At 42.8% G+C, this 19,983-nt stretch overlaps 1 protein-coding gene across 1 annotated transcript; it reads right to left on the bottom strand.

Moving 5' to 3' along the window:
* Positions 1–240: 240 nt before the first annotated feature.
* Positions 241–19,819, bottom strand: fbln5 (fibulin 5). The gene is made up of 11 exons (XM_083792379.1): positions 19,334–19,819; positions 19,091–19,145; positions 18,717–18,765; positions 17,966–18,253; positions 11,240–11,362; positions 9,906–10,022; positions 8,869–8,985; positions 7,795–7,917; positions 7,216–7,342; positions 6,156–6,351; positions 241–814 (listed from the first exon to the last, which is right to left on the bottom strand). Exons 1-11 carry the CDS (start codon positions 19,372–19,374, stop codon positions 653–655), a joined length of 1,398 nt encoding a protein of 465 aa, XP_083648505.1. The 5' UTR covers positions 19,375–19,819; the 3' UTR covers positions 241–652.
* Positions 19,820–19,983: the final 164 nt, after the last annotated feature.

The raw sequence follows: 19,983 nt of genomic DNA, 5'->3' as shown, positions 1-19,983 counted from the left end.
TTTCGTTTTTTGGATAAGCACAGTCATGTGCAGTCTAATGAAAAATATATACATTGCAGCTCAACTGATACCCACGTCAGTAAACAAAATACAGCCATATCTGAGCTGTCTTAATAGATTGACTCACATATTGCAAGCTCACTTTCACAGCTTATCTGAACGGGATGACAGACAATAAGAGTTGTGAGAAAACATCAGGAGGACTGTGTTTAGGATGCACAAACAACACAAACGCATTGCTTGGTTCAATGAAAGCAATTTAAGACATTTTGTCAGTCAAGATATTCTCAAATAAAAATCAAGGATGAACAAAAAAAGTGTACACCATAAATATCCGTCTGCGTGGAATGTCCATCTCACAGACAAGAGTCCATTAAACATGAAAACAGGGTGGAGATGATGGCACAGGGATCTCTTCCCATAATCAGATTTTTACTGAGCCTTTATTGATGCGTCTTTGTCGATGATGACATGGTAATAAAAATATTAATGAGGATGAGCTCTCTGAAAGCAAACCATCAACTGCAGCTGAGAATGCCACAGCTGCACCGTCATGGGCTATGGGCCTAGTCTGAGAGAGCTGGGACAATTGGGGGAAAAGGTCCTTCGGGGGGAAGGGGGTGTAATGCATTGAGATCACACACTGGCCCCATCAGAAAGGATGCTCAGACACAAATATGGTGAGCCGTATGATGGAGCTTCCTCGGAAGTTGATGACGTTGTTCACTGTGACCATTTCCAAGTCCAGGACCAGTTCTCTGGGTCCTTTGATAGGACGTGACAACACAAGGGTGGCACTCACATTACTTGTTTGCTGTAAGAAGATAGATAGATAGATAGATAGATAGATAGATAGATAGATAGATAGATATGAATCACAGGAACTAATGGTATGTGATGACTGCAGAAACAAAAATCTAATCCAAGCCACCAGTGTCACTAGGGTGATATCTTATCTAATACTAATAAGTAAATTGTAGTTTTTGATAAGATAACACATTAATATGACTTCAAAGTCAGGTAAAGTTAATGTATTTTCCATAAGCCATTTGAAATAACATTGCAGATGGGGGTGGAATTTTCTTTTGAGATTAAGATGTTACAAAAGAAAAATGAATAGGTGCATTGGGATTGTGTACATTCACAGGGAATATGAACTGAAACCAAATGGTCAAAATGTATTATACTGTATAAATCTGCTTGTGCTTGTCTCCCTTATGCACTTCTAGCTCCATCTGCTGGACAAATATACTTTCACACCACAATGTTGCAGATGTGTTTAAACCAATATTACATGTTGCGCTTACATCATACTCAAGGGTGGGGGAATTGGTCGGCATTTTACTGCATGTTTTATTTTATCTATTTTACCACATGTTGTTCAAATGCAAAGCAAATATTGGAATGTCTTTTTTTTTGTATATCCACCTGGGAGAAATAGCTCAGTGGTCTTATGGTTAGAATGTCAGACCTGAAATTTGGAGGTCAGGGTTCAATCCCTGGCCGAGTTATACCAAAGACTATAAAAATGGTACCCCACGTCTCCTTGATTGGCACACAGCATCAAGTGTTACATTGGGAGTAAATCCTTGAGACATACTAGCGCCATGTGCAGTGGGTGTACTTATACATCAAGCTGTCTCATGCTATGGAAACAGGAGGTTGTATTAAATAGAAATTTCACGAAATACCTTTCGTTTATGGGTAGGTTTCCTTCAAAACCTAGCTGCAGAACATTATTTTATGTGCTCCCAGGACAGAAAATTCTAGAATTTTGCTGTCCTGGGCTCTTGGGGGTGACGTAGGAAGCTACGCCCACGCCGTATAAAGCGGACGTGGCTACGTCATCCCTCACTCGACTTTAAGTTGTTCAATAAAGAAAACAAAAAACAACAATAAAACCAACTCTGAAGGGCAAAAGCCCAGTGGGACAGATAACCCATACTGTGTCAGCAAAGGCTGGCACAGGCCAGAAACCTAAAAAAATCTTCACTACCAGGAAAATCCACTAGAGGGCGGCATTCCACACAAGGTAAGTCTCCCCCTAGGCAGGCGGCAATGCACCACGCTGACGAGCACAGGGAACCCTTTGTCACATCATCTGTCACAATGGCCGATATCCGGGGCTTCCCCGTGGATCATCCGTACTATTCAGACAGGATACAGACTACAGTTCACCTCAAAACCGCCCACCTCCAGGAGAATTATTTTCTCAGAGGCGAGCGGGCAGAAAGCCACCATTTTACAAGAGGAAATCAATTCCTTAATGCAAAAAGGCGCAATCACAGAGGTGTCCCCCGATCAATCAATGAACGGTTTCTACTCCAGTTATTTCTTGGTAAAGAAAAAGGGGGGCGGACTCCGTCCCATTCTAGACCTCAGAGCTTTGAACCGTCACTTGAAAAAGCTGCGATTCAAAATGCTGACACCACCACTCCTCCTGCGCCTAATCCGCGAGGGGGATTGGTTTACGTCAATAGATCTGCAAGATGCATATTTCCACATTCCGATTTACCCCCCGCACAGAAAGTTTCTGCGCTTCGGGTTCAAAGGAAAAGTGTACGAATACACAGTCCTTCCCTTCGGAATGTCTCTGAGTCAGAGAGTTTTCATAAAATGCACCACGGCAGCTATTGCTCCCCTGCGACAGCAAGGAATCCGTCTCGCAACATATGTGGACGACTGGATCCTACTTGCAAACTCTCCACGAGAAGCACTGTCGCACACACATCGCGTGCTCAGTCACCTCGCCTCGCTCAGGTTCTTAATAAACCACGAGAAGAGTATGCTTATGCCGACGCAGTCAATAGACTTCATAGGCATAACACTGAACTCAATCTCCTACACGGCCCGCCTGAGCCGAGAGAGAATAGAGGCAACATTGCAGTGCGTGGCATCAATCAAAAGGGGACGCTCGATTCCTTTTCATGCATGCCTCCGGATGGCGGGGCTAATGGCCTCAGCGGTCTATTTAATCCGCCTAGCAAGACTACATATGAGACCTTTCCAACAATGGATAGGCTCTCTACATGTACCAATGCACCGTCGCCACCAGAAGGTAACAGTGACGTCACAATGCATACTAGCCCTTCAATGGTGGTCAGACAGAAAAACCCTCTCAGAGGGCGTCCCTATGGGAAAGCCTCTGATCAGGAAAGTCGTCACCACAGACACCAGCATGACAGGCTGGGGAGCCACGCTGGAAGGATTCACAGCCAGAGGTTTATGGTTGGGGCCACTACGTGCCCTTCACATAAATTACTTGGAGCTTATGGCGGTCTTCCTCGCTCTGAGACACTTCGAGCGTCGCATCCGGGGTTGCCACGTCCTAGTCAGGACAGACAACACCACCGCCATGTGCTACATCAACAGACAAGGCGGACTCAGGTCCCCTCGTCTTCATCAGCTGGCTCGGAAATTAATCCTGTGGTCCAACACACGCCTTCTCTCTATAGTAGCGTGTCATGTCCCAGGTCTTCTGAACACAGGGGCAGACCTGCTGTCCAGAGGACCTCTCCGCTACGCAGACTGGTCGCTACATCCCCATGCAGCGTCCCAGGTCTGGAGCAGGTTTGGGAAACCCAGGGTGGACCTCTTTGCCACAGAGGAGAACACGAAGTGTCCCCTCTTCTTCGCAATCACGGGACCATCAACATCGGGGCTAGACGCTCTGTCACACCGATGGCCCAAAACCCTTCTCTATGCCTTTCCCCCGCTGTCCCTCATCAGCCCCACTCTGGACAGAGTGAGGACTCAGGGTCTGACGGTGCTCCTAATAGCCCCGTCCTGGGGGGTCTGGAGGTCGGAAATAACCCCCCTCCTCTACGACCAGCCGTGGAAAATTCCTCTTCGAGCGGATCTCCTCGCCCAAGCGAGAGGGGAGATCTTTCACCCTCACCCCCAGGACGTAGACCTATGGGTCTGGCCCGTCAAAGGGTGATGTTGACCGCAGTGGGCCTACCTCTGAACGTTATCGAAACAATTCAAAAAGGCAGGGCCCAGTCAACTAGGGACCGTTAGGACACAGCCTGGCGCGTCTTCGAGCAGTGGTGCTCACGAAGACCAGACCAAGTTGTCCCCTACCAGGCCTCAGTGATCGACGTCCTGACATTCCTACAGGAGCTCCTAGACAACGGTCTAGGCCTCTCCTCAGTCAAGGTCCACCTGGCAGCAATTTCCGCCTGCCACCCAGGCCTTGATAACCAGACGGTGTGGAAGCACCCGCTGGTAAAACAGTTCATGAAGGGTGTACGCAGGGAACACAGGACATGCAGATCCCTTGTACCCTCGTGGGATTTGTCCCTGGTTCTAAAGGCTCTGGCTACAGCACTTTTTTTTTTTTTTAAGATATTTTTTTGCGGCTTACGCCTTTTATTGATTTTTTTTTAAGGGACAGACAGTAGGCTGACAGGAAACGGGAGAGAGATGGGGGGATGACATGCGGTAAAGGCCGTGTCGGGTTCGGGAGTCGAACCCGCGGCACACCGCGACTGGATCACCAGTCCGGTGCCCAGACCGTTACGCTACGGCCTGGGCGGGTACAGCACCTTTTGAACCACTACAAACAGTGAGCCTCAAGCTCCTAACCTTGAAGGTGGCTCTCCTGATCGCCCTCACGACGGCGAAAAGGGTCAGCGACCTACATGCGCTCTCGATCTCTCCAGACTGCATGAGGTTCAATGATGGGTCGACCAAGGTCACCCTAAAAGCAAACCCCGCCTTCATTCCCAAAAACGCTCTCTCAGTGTGTGTACCAGTGAACCTACAGGCTTTCCACCCCCCGCCGTTCGCCTCTGACGAGGACAGGAGGCTTAACTGCCTCTGCCCAGTCAGAGCCTTACGCATATACGTGGATAGACTGGCTCCCTTCAGACAAGGAAGCCAACTCTTTGCGTCCTGGGGTGCCAGGACCAAAGGAAAGCCTATCACGAAGGTCACTATCTCCAACTGGATAGTGGAAGCCATCCGTCTGGCCTACACTAGCCAAGGAGTGGATTCCCCTCAAGCCCTGAGGGCCCACTCCACGAGAGGCGTGGCAGCTTCCTGGGCACTCTACAAGGGTGTCTCTATTCAGGAAGTCTGCACAGCAGCAAGCTGGTCTACACCCTCGACTTTCGCTACATACTATAACCTAGATGTGGCAGCGCCTTCGTTAGCGCACGCAGTCTTGGGCGCAGCGGCTCAGTAGAACATCAGGGCAGCATAGCGCTGCCTCCTGTTCTCCACAAGGACTAGGTTCTGGACCTAATAGGGTCCGAGCCCCTCCCAAAAGACCCACTGGAAGTTCAGGGAGTTCACGGGAGTTCATAAAGTCCCATAAACGAAAGGTATTTCGTGAAATTTCTATTTAATACAACGTTAAAGGTTACTTTAGTAACCACGGTTGTATAAATAAATTGAACGAAATACCTTTCGTGGAACGCCCTTCTGTTCTCTAAAGCAGAAGAAAAGTTCCGAATGAGGGATGACGTAGCCACGTCCGCTTTATACAGCGTGGGCGTAGCTTCCTACGTCACCCCCAAGAGCCCAGGACAGCAAAATTCTAGAATTTTCTGTCCTGGGAGCACATAAAATAATGTTCTGCAGCTAGGTTTTGAAGGAAACCTACCCATAAACGAAAGGTATTTCGTTCAATTTATTTATACAACCGTGGTTACTAAAGTAACCTTTAACGATCCTGACCTATGGGCCACATGGCCCAGGAACTGTTGGTTCCCAAGGCTAATTACCTTTCAAATACAGATACGTTTCACCAAAAAGATCACCAAAGGGTTCAGAGAGCAACTTCAGCTGTACAGATTTAGTGATTTACTGCCTTTATTCTTTGAATTCCAGCACCTTTGGTGTTCTTGCTCAGTGAAAGTCAATGACCTAAAATTTTAACAGCTGTCTCGTATAAACAACACGCCACTCTACTTTACACTTTGTGATTCTTTTCCTGTGACGATGAAAAAACAGAACAGAAATATTTAAGACAACACATTTGTGGTGCAGGACTAGCCAATACAGGAGGACAAATTTAACTCTTAACAAATTGGTTTTTGTTGGCTTTACAAGGAAGATATTCTCTTTGGTCTAATTGGGTGCAGAGCGATTCTATCCATTCCAGCAAACTTTAGAAGCCACTATTTTACAGAGTCTTATTAAATACTCACCCTCATGTAGAACTCTCGTCCATCGTTGCCTATCTTTATCTGAAAGATGTAAAAAGCACCAGGGTAGCGCGTGGTGGCTTGCATCTGAAAGATGTCTGCAGGCACAGTGCGACCAGAGGACATGTCCATGTGTCGGTATAGGATAGTGAAGGGCTTGTCCCTGCAGGCAGGGTTCTCAGCCGAACACATACACTGACTAGGGTGAGAAGAGGGAAGGTGTCTTTTAGGTTGGCAAAGAAACACCTGCATGTACAGCCTATGCTAACAACAAAATACCACAGCGAAGAATGAGAATAAAAGCTGATTTTCATTCAAGACAATATCGTCGCTGTTGGGCAAAAACCTTGCATTTCCATTGTTAAACTTTTAATGTCAATGTTAGACAAAAATAGGATTAAGAGCTTGTAGATCTGCTATTTTTGAAGAAGGAAAATTAAGCGAAAGTGTGGCTGGGTTTTATAAATAAATATTTAACCAATGAAAACTATTAACAATTGCTTGTGACTAAGTAACTACATTGGACTTTTTTCAAACTGCCAGAAAAGTAATACAAGGTTGACACTAGTGTTGAAACCCGACAGCAACAATATGTTGGATGTATAACTTGAATGAAGCTTGAAGCACAAAGTGACATTTTCTGAATTTAGGTATAAAAGTATACTTAAATATATTGGTTTTAACTTTTAATTAAATAATTACAATCAATGAAAAGCAAGTAACCAAAAGAGGTAAGCAGTATTACAATTGCAGATTGTAACGACATTTATTGGATAGCTGGATTTCTCTGATTTAGAAGTAAATGTTAGGACAAAATGGTAACACATTGGATCTAGTTTTTGTTTATAGTGCATTTTACACGTGGATGGCAGGTTTTTCTGACAGAAGTTGAGAATCTCACATTCAGGACACCTTAAGCCTAATTTATGCATCAGTAATATATAAATGCAAACAATTGTGCACGACATAGAAACCTGCTACCCTAAACCATTCCTACATACTGCTAATGGTCTTAGAGGAGGAAACTAAATCAGAGAAGTGAGAAACGAAGGAGTGTACTCACTTGTCACTGAGTTCAATGTAAGGTAAGTCACATTTTAAAGGGTCCAGGCATGTGTAGCCTCCCTGGAAATTGAAACACACTTGTGCTGTTGTACAGGTGTTGTTACCACTTTCACATTCATTGACATCTTCAAAATCAAACACACAACAGCCATAGTCAGTTAAAACATCATCATCATCAAAACAACATCATCAACACATTAAAATATATTACTAAAATATTGAGCATAAGCATTTATCTGCTAACAATATGTGCATACTTTGAATAACATCTTCAATCAAATATAACCATGACATTCTGATTCAAGCAGCTATTCAACATATTTTCTTTGTTATTTTGAAGCATTCCATAGTGTTGTTTAGGAAGGTACATCCACCGTTATTACTTAAATGATGTTATGGCATTAATGTATCATTTTATTATTTATTATTGTTGACTACTTCCATCTGCTTTCTAGTTGTTTTTTTGCCTTCTGCTGCTTTCACTTGTTTATTATATCAATAAGTAGAACAGTAAGGTGTACCAGTGACGCCCTTGAAGCTGTAACATTCTGTTAGGTTCCCTCATCCTTGATATTACCTTCACAACTCCTGCCGTCTTCAAATACATAGTATCCATCAGGACAGTGGCAGGCGAAAGAGCCGGGAGCGTTCACACATCTGTGCTGACATAAAAATTCAGAGAAGCTGCACTCATCCAAGTCTATGGACAGCAGGAAAAAGCATAGTAAATTCTCATGTGTTAAATGACAACACAGTGGGCTCATTTCTTTAGAAATATCAAGAGTCTATTGGCTTACACGTAACTGATCTAAAATCTACTTGATTCAAAACCTTAACTAGACATTTTAATCAAAATTTGTATTCCATGTCCTTGTTCTCAATGCACTGTTAATGTAAAGTGCATTGAGTTGAATATAAATGTACAAAAGGTGCTATATACTACCGTTTAATTTAATTTCATAATAGAGCCATAACAATAGCCCGTCTGGAGGCTGGATATGGAAACTAATACACTGACTGGTTTAATATGCTTTATATTAAATATAAACCAAACACACAGAAAGCATCTTGTTCCATGACCGAATGAAGTGAAAGAATGAAAAGACACTTCATACCTACAGTAAATGGTATCCAAGGCGCTTTATCCAAGGTGCTTTACATAGGTTGTGCATTACATTCACCCATTCACACACCGATGGCGGTGGAAACCATGCAAGGCACCAACCAGCACATCGGGAGCAATTAGGAGTTCAGTGTCTTGCTCAAAAACGGTTTGAACTGGGAACCTTGCGTTTGCCATGCGGTTGCGATCCGGCCACTCTACCCCTGAGCCACCGCCGCCCCTACAGTGTTTGATATAGACTTGCTTGTCTGACCAGTAGCATACCCAAGATGAGATATCTCATTATTTCAGTACAGATCACAATTACTGTATATTAGCACTATATACTTAAGTCTAATAGTGAAAATAGCCATTCCACAAGCTCACAATGCAACGCAATGTGACACATTGCGATTTCTCGATTTCTTTTTTAATATGCTTGAAAATTATATATTTCACCTATATTGACATGTCCAAAATAGAGATGCCAGGGTTAAAGTCGTTAACGAGCATGTAACAATATAACACGTAAAGAATGTTTTTCCTCACCAATACATGAAGTGCCATCAGACGCCAGCTCAAATCCCTCATCGCAGTTACACATGAAGGAGCCATACGTGTTAAAGCAGCCATGAGTGCATGGCTCATCTTCACATTCATCCACATCTGGAGAACAGAGTGGTAGAGCAGTTAGGATAGCATGTATCACACTGAAGAATGTATCAGGAGAATATTTGTGTAACTGTAGATGTAGGCAACATGTATAGCTAATTTGGATAAGAGCCTGAATCGTAAATTGTACACAAACAATAGTCACAACAGAGTCTCAATAGTCACACACGCAAGAGTAGTGTGTGTGTGTGTGTGTGTGTGTGTGTGTGTGTGTGTGTGTGTGTGTGTGTGTGTGTGCACACTGTAATGGGGCATTCACAGCCACACTAGTGGTGACAAAAGTACAAAAAGCTACAGTACTTCTTGAGTGTTGCTCAAGCCACATTGCGTAAATGAAAAGGATAGGGATAAATAGCGCAAGGAAATGGGACAAGAATGAGTTTTACTTTCATTTATGGAACAGAGCAGGAATTGTGGCGAGAGTGAAGGGGAACAGTGGCTCAAGACGTAGAGCGGACGTTTTGGAATCAATGGATCACTGAAAAAAGTTGAGCCCAGGGGCACATCACACCTTTTACGCAGCAATAGTTTTTGGATTAAGGTTGGTGAGGGGTATGTTAATAGTTTTTGGATTAAGGTTGGTGAGGGGTATGTTAATAGTTTTTGGATTAAGGTTGGTGAGGGATGCGTTGCTCCCCTGCTTGCGGTTATGTTTACGTTAGAGTTAGAGATACGGTTAGTACTAGTAGGCAAAACCACTTGTGTGCGGTCCAAATGAACACAGCACAGCACTCCCTACCCCACTGACAACCAATCACAAGCAGAGTTTGGAAATGGTCACCTATGAAAACAAATATGGCATACTGTATACAGTACATGTATGCTCCTGTGACTGTATGTACAATGTACATTATGTGTGCATATACCTACATGTGAGAAGAGTGAGTGAGTGAGTGAGAGTGTGTGTATTGTACCTTGACAGGTCCTGCTGTCAGGGTTGAGAAGAAAGCCAGGGTTACATGAACACGAATAAGAACCAGGAACGTTGGCACACAGCTGCTGGCAGTAACCATAGCGACACTCATCAATATCTGGCCAACCAAGAGGGAAACAAGGAACAAACACCTTATTCATACAGTATGACTATAATTAATGTAGGAAATGTAGTACATTCAGCACCAACTTCAAACAATTCAACTATATCCACCTTAAAAGGGCCACCACTTTGACCTGAATCCTATTGTTTTATTGTAATATAATTGTGAAAATGTGAAAATATGGTATAACATTTGAGGGCTGTCAAAGTTAAGGCATTAATAATGCATAAACACAACGCATAAATGCACAAACTTATTTTTTTCTTTTTTCTATTTATTTCTTTCTTTTTTTTCTTTTTCTTTTTTTTAAATTAATATTATTGTTATTGTTATTTTGGGGGGTCCTCTACATTTTTAACATTCCAATATGACATTCTGTGGGTACTAATGAATCTGACCCCCTGGCGTGTATACAGGGTAGGGGCGAGAAACCCACCAAAGAACGGGATGTTTTTAGAATAGCCTAGCCCTAGTCCGTTGCTTTCTTTTAATGGCCCTCATAATGGTGAGGCAGAATAGAGTCACCACAGTGTTTTGTTAATCACAATGAACCATTTATTGCCATTAATCGCAATGTTTGTTTTATTTTGGCTATTTGGCCTTTGCTCCGTTTGTAACTAAGCATGGACACTTTGCACAGTAGGTAAACACAGGCTCATAACTTGTAGATTTGGATCCTTTAAGATTGAGCTTTTCGAGAGACAAATTGATTCAGTATTTCACAATAAGGCATGTGGACACCATTCAATCTAATAGGGCGACTATAGAACATGAATAGAACATGTCGGCTGCATCCATTGAGTTCAATGGAGAAGTGGGCACCCTCTTCTATTTGGTTCCTCAAGCTATAGAACACCAAGATTTGGGTTAAAGTTGCCGTTTGGTTAGAGGAAAATTCACAACTTTAACCCTAGTGTCCCTATTTTCAGCATATTGTTAAAATATTCGCTCTACAAGCTCACAAAACATGGTGTGAAATTGTAGATCTGAGTTTGATAGATAATTATTATTATTGTTATTACATATTTCGAATGAAGTGGCTAGCCTTTCAACATGTCAAAATGTGCAGTATACTGTATGTAGCAGCAATGCTAGACAATAAAATGAGCAACTTGTCACCAGTGAGATCTACAGTAAGATATAGATTAACATCTCCCTAGATTTCCAAATTGGTCAAGGCAAAATCAGCATGCAAGATGTACAGTATTTACCCTGGCACTGTCCAGCAACCAGCCAGTATCCCTCTGTACAGGAGCAGGTGTATCCACCTGCTGTGTTGATGCACAACTGGGTGGGGTTACACTGGTGAGAGTTTGTCTCGCATTCATCAATGTCTGGAACAGAGAAAAGGAGCATGACACAAGTTAATTATCTATTTTGCGTGGAGCATTCAGATGGAGGTTCCAACACTACAGAGAAAATAAATGTTCATGTGTATGTTAGAAAACAACACATGATTTCATATGCTGGATATTGAAGTTTTGCTTTGGCTACGCAAAATAATTGGAGTTGACCAGGACACTGCCAGTACAAAACTATCAATAGCCTTTGCAACAGAAGACAGTCCTGTACAAAATGCACCACCCCCAATTTACTTAATCACATGTGAAAAATGTGGTTTACAATATGTCGGAGAAACGGGTAAAACAATAGGTACAAGGCTGGGACAACACAGATACAATATTAACAATGGAAAAAAGACAACCACAAGGTTTGTGCAACATTTCATGGCTCACGGCATTGAAGCTCTAAAATGCGCTGGACTTCAACACAAACCCAACTGGACAAAGACGTTTTAATGAAAAACAGTGGATTAAGAACCTCAACACGGATTTTCCTGGAGGCTTAAACATGCCTAAAATCAGATCTTGAACACAACAAAACTTAAACTCAGGATTAAACTGGAGAAATCTAAAAATGATTGGATCAGACTTCCTTCGGATACATGGCGAATGCATTTATTCCTTGCACAGTGCACTGAAGTTTTTTAATTCCCCCCCCACGGCCCTGCAGGATAGGCTCCCTCCACCATACGGCAGATGGCGAACCACCCACCTATGCTTTGCACAGCCACAACAGAACATGCTCTCAGCCTCGCAGGCTCCAAAACCAGGACATTGGACAGAACCTTTCTCCAAACTGCTGTCCGGGTGTGGAACAGTCTACCAGAGCATGTTGTTGATTCCATCACAGACAATGGCATTCAAAGCCTTTAAACACAGAGTTCTTAGACATCTCCTGACCACCCCTCACACTGACTGTTGAACTGCAGTGAACCATATGCTTGGCCAATGGATACATTATCCCGGATAAGTCGGATGGCAATTGTTCACAATTGCATCTAATAAATACAAAATAAAAAAGTATATATTTGGTCATTGTTTGTATTTTGAAACAAACTAGTGCAGTGTCCGTAGCCGCAGGCCAGTTCTGGAGAACCGCTCATCCGATGGGTCCTCTGTAATACACCTGCCAAGTGTGAAGTTTTCTGGATGAGTGGTTCACTAGATACCTACTCTGGGGAAGCTGGCGAGCCTGCTCCGAGTGAGCCAACCAGGTTCTGGACTGGAGAACCGCTTTCAACCTCAACACTGCACTGACTTGGGCCCTAGGCAATACTATAGCCAATAGGATGAATGGTTCTGACATATGCAATGGACTTTGATTTTGCGGAATTTATAGAAAGATTTAAATATATAAAAGGAGCTGGTGGGAATTCAGCATCTCGTTGTGGTCTACTTGAACCTAGTGAACATTTGGAGTGAGTCTTGTTATAGCACTGCCTCTGCATTAGTAAATTACAACATTTTCCAGCCTCAACTTTCCCACATGAACTCTGTGGACTTTTCTCTTTATCTGATAACCTACTAGTACTTCATATATACTGTATGGTTATCCGATTTCAGTTTGGCAGTTAATAAAGTGACTTGTTAACCTTTATTTATCTAGAGAAGCTTTTCTACGTATGCTTGTTTTTCCAGCGACGCTCTGTTTGACATTTGTGCACTATACATAGTCACATACTGTTGTCGTGCACTGTATACATGTGTGTAAGATTATAATATCCAGTAAAGACAAATGAGCCAAGATACATTTTCATTTGAGCAGATTTAAAAACAAAAATCTGTACACTATAGTATACATACACACATGTATAGTAGACTATACATAGGTAATTATTCATTATGACCATTCTAACATTAGAATACATAGAAGTTCTCAAAACCTCTACATAATGTCTTACTTCATAGTAGGTGTTACAGAAAAGTGGATGAATACAATTCCCCATCGAGATATACTGTATGCCCAGTTGGCTCAAGATTTCCCCATCGAGATATATGCCCAGTTGGCTCAAGATTCAGTCTGTTGACCCTCTAATCAAAAGCTTGATTTTCTAACTTACCGCCACCCCCAAACGTGAAAACACAACATTACTGTTAACATTTCAACACCCCGACGAGTTTTAACTGTTGTTGCAAAAGATTAGAGATTATAATCAGGGTAAAATTCCATTCGATCCCCCGGTTCAGTTCACATAAACTACCTCATAATAGCCGCATTTCCTTATGAGGACATGACCAATCAAAAATTCCACACTGTGCATGGTTCTCAGACAATGAAGTCACCAATTGAAGTGAGAGAAATGGGTGGGAGCCCCAAGTAGAGCTTGGGATTTCTATTTTGTTTGAACAGACTGCGATTATAAGCGATAAGGTCTGGTGGTGGGTTCTGTTGGCCTTTGTGCCAATCTGGTCCGCTGGTCCTCCATGGGTGTGGGGTTGACAGAGGGGGGGCGGCAATGCTAGGCCCATGGCCAAGGGCAACACAGTCTCGGCACCTGCTTGCACTTACTAGTACGGGCACCCAGATCATCTGCACTCCATGTGCAGGGTCTACTGTTATCCTGCAGAGGTTGAACTGTGTAATACACACCACAGGAGCGTTTCAGTTCAGTTCCTTATATAGCCTTTTTCATGAGCTGCCTAAGGTTCCTGGGGGTTACGTCTGACAATTTTGATTAACTTGAGGGTTGGAGGGGGTAAAGAGAGGCGTAAATTCTTCTCAATAAATAAATATATTAACTCAGGGAACTTTAATTTTACATTTTGATGATATAAATGTGTTCAAGGATTCAAGAATCACTCAGTGAGGATTCAAGAATCACTCAGTGGGACTAGAGGGAACTTCAGAGACAAGAGGATAACGGTGTTTTCACTGTCTGATAAGATGAAAATGTTTGGCCATAGGTGATAGAACCGGTTGTGGTCCAAATAAAATAATCACAGAACCAAGATTCATACCTAGGTCGGAGGTCCCACTTAATTTAAAAGTCTGCAGGTGGTAGATTGATTGAGTTTTTTCTTTTACTTTTTGAGTTTTTTCTTTTTCTTTTTTACAATGCATACCATCATAATTCACTATGATTCAGACATGACTGTGTTACAACAGCATAATTAGCTAAAATGTTCAACTGCTGGGGCTTTTGCACACTGTTTATATAAGGCATGCTGCGACTATAATTATCACCTCTTTTATATCATGCCCATGGTGGTGTACATTTATTAACAGCTCAAATTACGTGTTAACTGTTGTTCTCACAGCCGAGCTGATGCTATTAATGACAGCAATAGATTAGTTTCACAACAAAGCTGTGTTTGTCTGTACAGGTTGAGAGTTTCAGCCCTGCGGCAACATCAATCAACAACCCCTTACATCACTATATCTTAAAATGCACAGACACAGACTCATGTGGCATGCCTGTCTAGACCCATGCATGCGTGTCTCACACACACACACACACACACACACACACACACACACACACACACACACACACACACACACACACACACACACAGTTTGAAGTGCACCCACAGAAGAATGTCTGTTCTATACGCCAGCAAGGCACAGATTTGGCAACAAATGACCTCATCCTTGGCACTCCGATTTTGTAGCAGAGAGCTGATTCCCTGACTGCCCCCTTTTCCCTTACAAAAGTAGAAAGAGTCCATATTTGTATATTGGACAAAAGTTCTCTTTTGAGGAAGAATATGAGTACTTTTTCCACTCATTACACCATGTCTGATTTAGACAGTGTGACAGAAAAATACCCTAATGGACCTTCAGGAGGCCATTTTCAGCAGCGTATTCCTGTGGGACTGATTGGACCACTTACATTAGGATTGCCAGTATTTTTAAGACAGCTGTGAAAATCATCAGACACTCTTATGTTTACCTGTGATGTCAAGGATCTGTTACTATTGCAAAATTCCACTGAATAAATCAAATAGTAGATTTTGCTCAGAATGAGGAGTTGAAAGCGATTCTTTCCTGCTGTTTTATGAGCAAAACGAATATTACAGTCATTTCTCCATTTCAGAGTTAAAATACCCATTGGTTACACAAGGTAACTGAGGATTTTTCGGCCTGGTTGTCTCCACCAGGCCGAAGGCATGGAGAGAGAGTATGTTTTGCACTCCGTCCGTGTGTGAGTCCATCCATCCGTGTGTGTGTGTGCATCCGTCCGTCTGTTACCAGCTAATCTCCGGCACCGTTAACCCTGGATGCCAACAATAAATCCTAATTGGCTAACATTGGCTTTAAAAGTTTACAGGATTGGCCCGTTTTGAACAAAAAACCTCAAATCATGAACGCAGCGTGCAATTTACGTGAAATCTTTCACAGACGTTCCTACTAGGCTGAGGAATATATCCCACCCTTTTCACATTGGCCTGTTATAGCGCCACCAACAGGTGGATTTTTGCAAAACACATTTTTGGAACAAAATGCCTCAAATCATCCAATTGCCATCCAAGGCGTAAGAAGAAAGGACACCCTTTTCACATTGGCCTATTATAGCGGCACCAGGAGGCCACAACCTGACCAGGGCAGGTGGAGACGTTAGCTCTGGTCCATAGCTCTAATGCCGTTGCAATGACGTTGGCCATTTAGAGCTATGTTACCGATGACTTCCGGGGCTAGCATAAATGCAGACCAGCCTCTCATCTTTACCATAAATAAAATGTTTTTGCTTCTCACCAATACAAAGGCAGTTTGTGTCATTAGAAAGCCTACTTTCCTTAGTGGAAGCACTCTGAGCCCCCCACCACACGTATAAAAGTTACTTTTTGGCCAGAAAGGGATTTCTTTCACCGGAGGAATAATATTCTGTATGAGGGTTTTCTCTTTGGTAGAGGGCGCAGTGGAGTAACTAAAGGTATTTTTTTTCCAGTGGAAAAATAATCCCTTTTTTGCCAAAAGGTACCTTTTATACGTGTGGCGGGGGGCTCAGAGTGCTTCCACTAAGGAAAGTAGGCTTTCTACTGACACAACCCGCCTTTGTATTGGTGAGAAGCAAAAACGTTTTTTTTATTTATGCTAAAGACGAGAGGCTGGTCTGCATTTATGCGAGCCCCGGAAGTCATCGGTAACATAGCTCTAAATGCAACGGCATTAGAGCTATGGACCAGAGCTAGTGGAGACCTGTTGTGTTTTTGACTTGACTTTTGTGGAGAGTGTCATGGTCGTATGATTTTGTATAAATACATGGTGGGAACTCTACACTGGCGACAAACTGTACCATCAAGTATAGACTACTAAGACTAGGCTTGCAGCACCTGTGCTCCATCTCCAAAAAGATATACTGTATTTTTTATTGAGATGTCTACTTTTGCTCTCTTTTTGACTGTGGGAGGTTAAAAGATGCGGCCAAGTAGCTTGTCATAGTTTTGAGTTACAGATGTAAATTAATGTATAGTGTTAAAGGATTGTTTACAGCATTAATGCATGGTTAAAGATAAATGCATGAACGAAGACTGTTACAATGATACATTTGTACAGTAGTCTAACGTGTGTTTGGCCTGAATCCATATATTGTGTTTGTACAGGTGTAAGTCTGACTTGTGATTCCTGGCTTTGTATAAGCATTTTTCACGCCAGTGTTGTGCACCTAAAATAGCAGATCTACAAGCTCAAAACATGTTGCAGCATGACGTGTTGTGAGCTTGTAGATTGACTGGTGCAATTAAGTATAAAGCACTATTTTCTTTCTGATTCGCTCTCCCTGTTCCATCTTGCGCACACGCACACACACACACACACACACACACACACACACACACACACACACACACACACACACACACACACACACTTTAGCTGTAATAAGCTAATCAAGTATTTAGGGAGGTTGAATAGTCCATTCGTCAAAATAAAACAACTATGTTTTCTAACATCATGCCACAGATTTCTTCCAGATTTATTATAGACAATTACCAGAAAGCCTGGAAGGATTTGAAATGTTCTATTCCAAAACGATCTAGTCCTTCAGCATCAATAAAATTGCAGTAATTTTTTATCAACCTATGACTATTTAACTTTGGAATATCAATCATTTTGTACTTAGGTGTCACAGTGGTTGGATTTAATCTCATGTCCTTATATCTCTTCTTGCTATGAATGGAGGGAATTAACCGGTTTTAGGTAGATGGTCAGCCAGTGGTCAGAGTTGCTTGGTATTTGAGACAACCACTGACATTGGAAATTGACTTGAAAACCACTGTTGCAAAAGAGATTTGAGTGAGACATTTTGAAAGTCTTCCAAACCCATGCTTCCAGTACTTTGGCCACAGAAATGCTACTCTTTCTTTAGGCACCCCGTTTACATTTTCTGTTTGTCATGAAAATCAAGGCACACTGACCAAGAGGGTTATTCAATTCCATTGGTGCTATAGAGGAGCGTGGTTTGACATAAAGGATAAATGACCAGAAAATGTAATTACTTATAAAACTGAATTCAAGATTCTGGAATTGGGAACTTACTTGACAAGTAAAACAACGTTACCCACCCACCTGGTCCTGATGTTTTTATATTTGCCGAAATCGAGTGTAATGGAAGCTACAGGACTACTCGGCTCAGGTGTGGAGTGCAGACTCACCATTACATGTGCCATCTTCTGCCACTGCATATCCAAGGATGCATGGAGCAGTGCTTCTCACTATGGGGTAGCTGGGCTCAACAGGCCCAGGAGGGGGTTGGCGGAAGGTGTCCAGTCTGTCCCCGAAACCCACATTTGTGTCTGGATAGGGCTCTGGAAGGACCGGTGTCTCCGGTCGATATGACTGGGTGTACAAACTCCTTGGCATGCACAAGTAGCCACCCATTTGATTAACACAGAGCATGTCGCCTCGACAAGGATCCGACAGAGAACGGCACTCATCCACATCTAGGATGGAGGGAGGAGGAGGTTCATTAGAGTAAGGACCACATGTCACATCTGTTGCTTCCATTGACAGGGAGTCATCGCTTTTTACTGGCCTTGTACTCATTAGGCTACTGATGGTGACAAGTGATTAGCTGAACCAGAACCATATTCTGTTGTTGCACTTAATGTGTGATGTTTCTCTGGGTAAGAGACAGTAAAGAAACTATACATTTTAATACCACAGTAGGTTTAAGGTAAATGGTAAAGCTACTTTCCCAAATGAGTGACAGTAAATGGAGTCAGTTACCAGTCAACAGCTGATTTTTTGGGGGGGTAATTTATAATTTGTATTGATAACAGCTGATATTTAATTTAAGTATCTACACAGGACATTAACACATTGCGTATAACATTGCAACATCTTCGTCTGCAACATTAACCTACGATAAAAAACACTGCAAGAACCAATTCGTTATTAACTTACCAACACACTGCCTCGATCTGCGTTCGTAAACTGAACCTTCTGTGCAGGTCTAGAGGGGGGAAATAACCAGGACTCAGTAGGTGCTCCTGTAGTGTAGCGTCAACACTCAACACACTATCTGATGTATTCGCATTATCCAAAAGAAAGGCACACCACCATATGTATTAGTATATTATCTAAGACATTACCGATAATGTTGTAGCCTACTTTCTTTACCCAAGATGCCTTTCATTGTTCATATCATGAGGACCACAAGAAATATAGTTAGTTTTTGACTCCCAGGGGACAGTATGAGTGAGTGAGTGAGTGAGTGAGTGAATTAATTAATCCATTAAAGAATCTCAAATAATTTATGAAAGAACAGCTTCTGTTACCTGACCATGTCCAGACTGGATAGAAAGCAGAGCAAATACCAGACCTGTCAACATGCTGGAAAGAGGAAATTTCAAGTGTTCAAATGAGTCTCTGCTGGGACAACCTCAATGAAAAAATATATAGCCTGTGCAAGAACGCTGTGCCAGAATGGCAGAATTCCGTTACTTAGCCTATTCAAACAACTCAAGTTATGCAGGAAATGTAGGTGAAAAGGGTAAAAATAAATAAATAAACGCACTAACCTTGAAGAGGACCCAATCAAACCACGTGCTGCGGAAAACATGATTGAAAGGCACTCTTGAAGTCTGTCCCAAAAGAAAGATTCTTTAGACCAGTAAATTCGTCCAATCCTGCTACTACACACGGACACGGTGCAAGTAGCCAACGCGCGGGCAGTGCTCTGCTCTGCTGATCTGACCAGCCCCCGGTTATGTTATGCGCCTTTACGCGAAAGCCGACACCGGGTTCTAATTAACCGCTGTCTGGTCGAACCGAAGCCTCGGTTCATTGACCAGCTATCGAAGCAATGTGGCCCCTTTCCCCCAAAGCGGACTGCTATCTGTCCTATTGCGCTCTTGTCGGTGCTTACAAATTATTTAGCAATGCAAATTGACAAACCCCCTTCGAGCACTTTTCACAACAGCTGGATTCAATCACGGAGAGGAGAGACAGCCCCCTCAAGTCAGCGGGCGCGCAGGGAGAGAGCCGAGGTCCCCGATCGTTCAGGGAGCGAGGGGTCCGCGGTGTGTTGGTGCACACTGGTTCTGGCAAATAATAGGCTATTAATATAGTAGTAGGAGCGTTAAGTGGCAACCATATGCACACTTGCACAGTGAGGGACTGTTCCAGGAGAACCCCCACCCCTCCTACTCCACATAACCTACTGCTGAAC

The sequence above is a fragment of the Protomyctophum parallelum genome, assembly GCF_964188405.1.
Source record: "Protomyctophum parallelum genome assembly, chromosome: 20".
Taxonomy (NCBI): Eukaryota; Metazoa; Chordata; class Actinopteri; order Myctophiformes; family Myctophidae; genus Protomyctophum; species Protomyctophum parallelum.
Note: the sequence above shows the minus strand (reverse complement) of the source record. Positions and strands in the feature narration are given on the sequence as shown.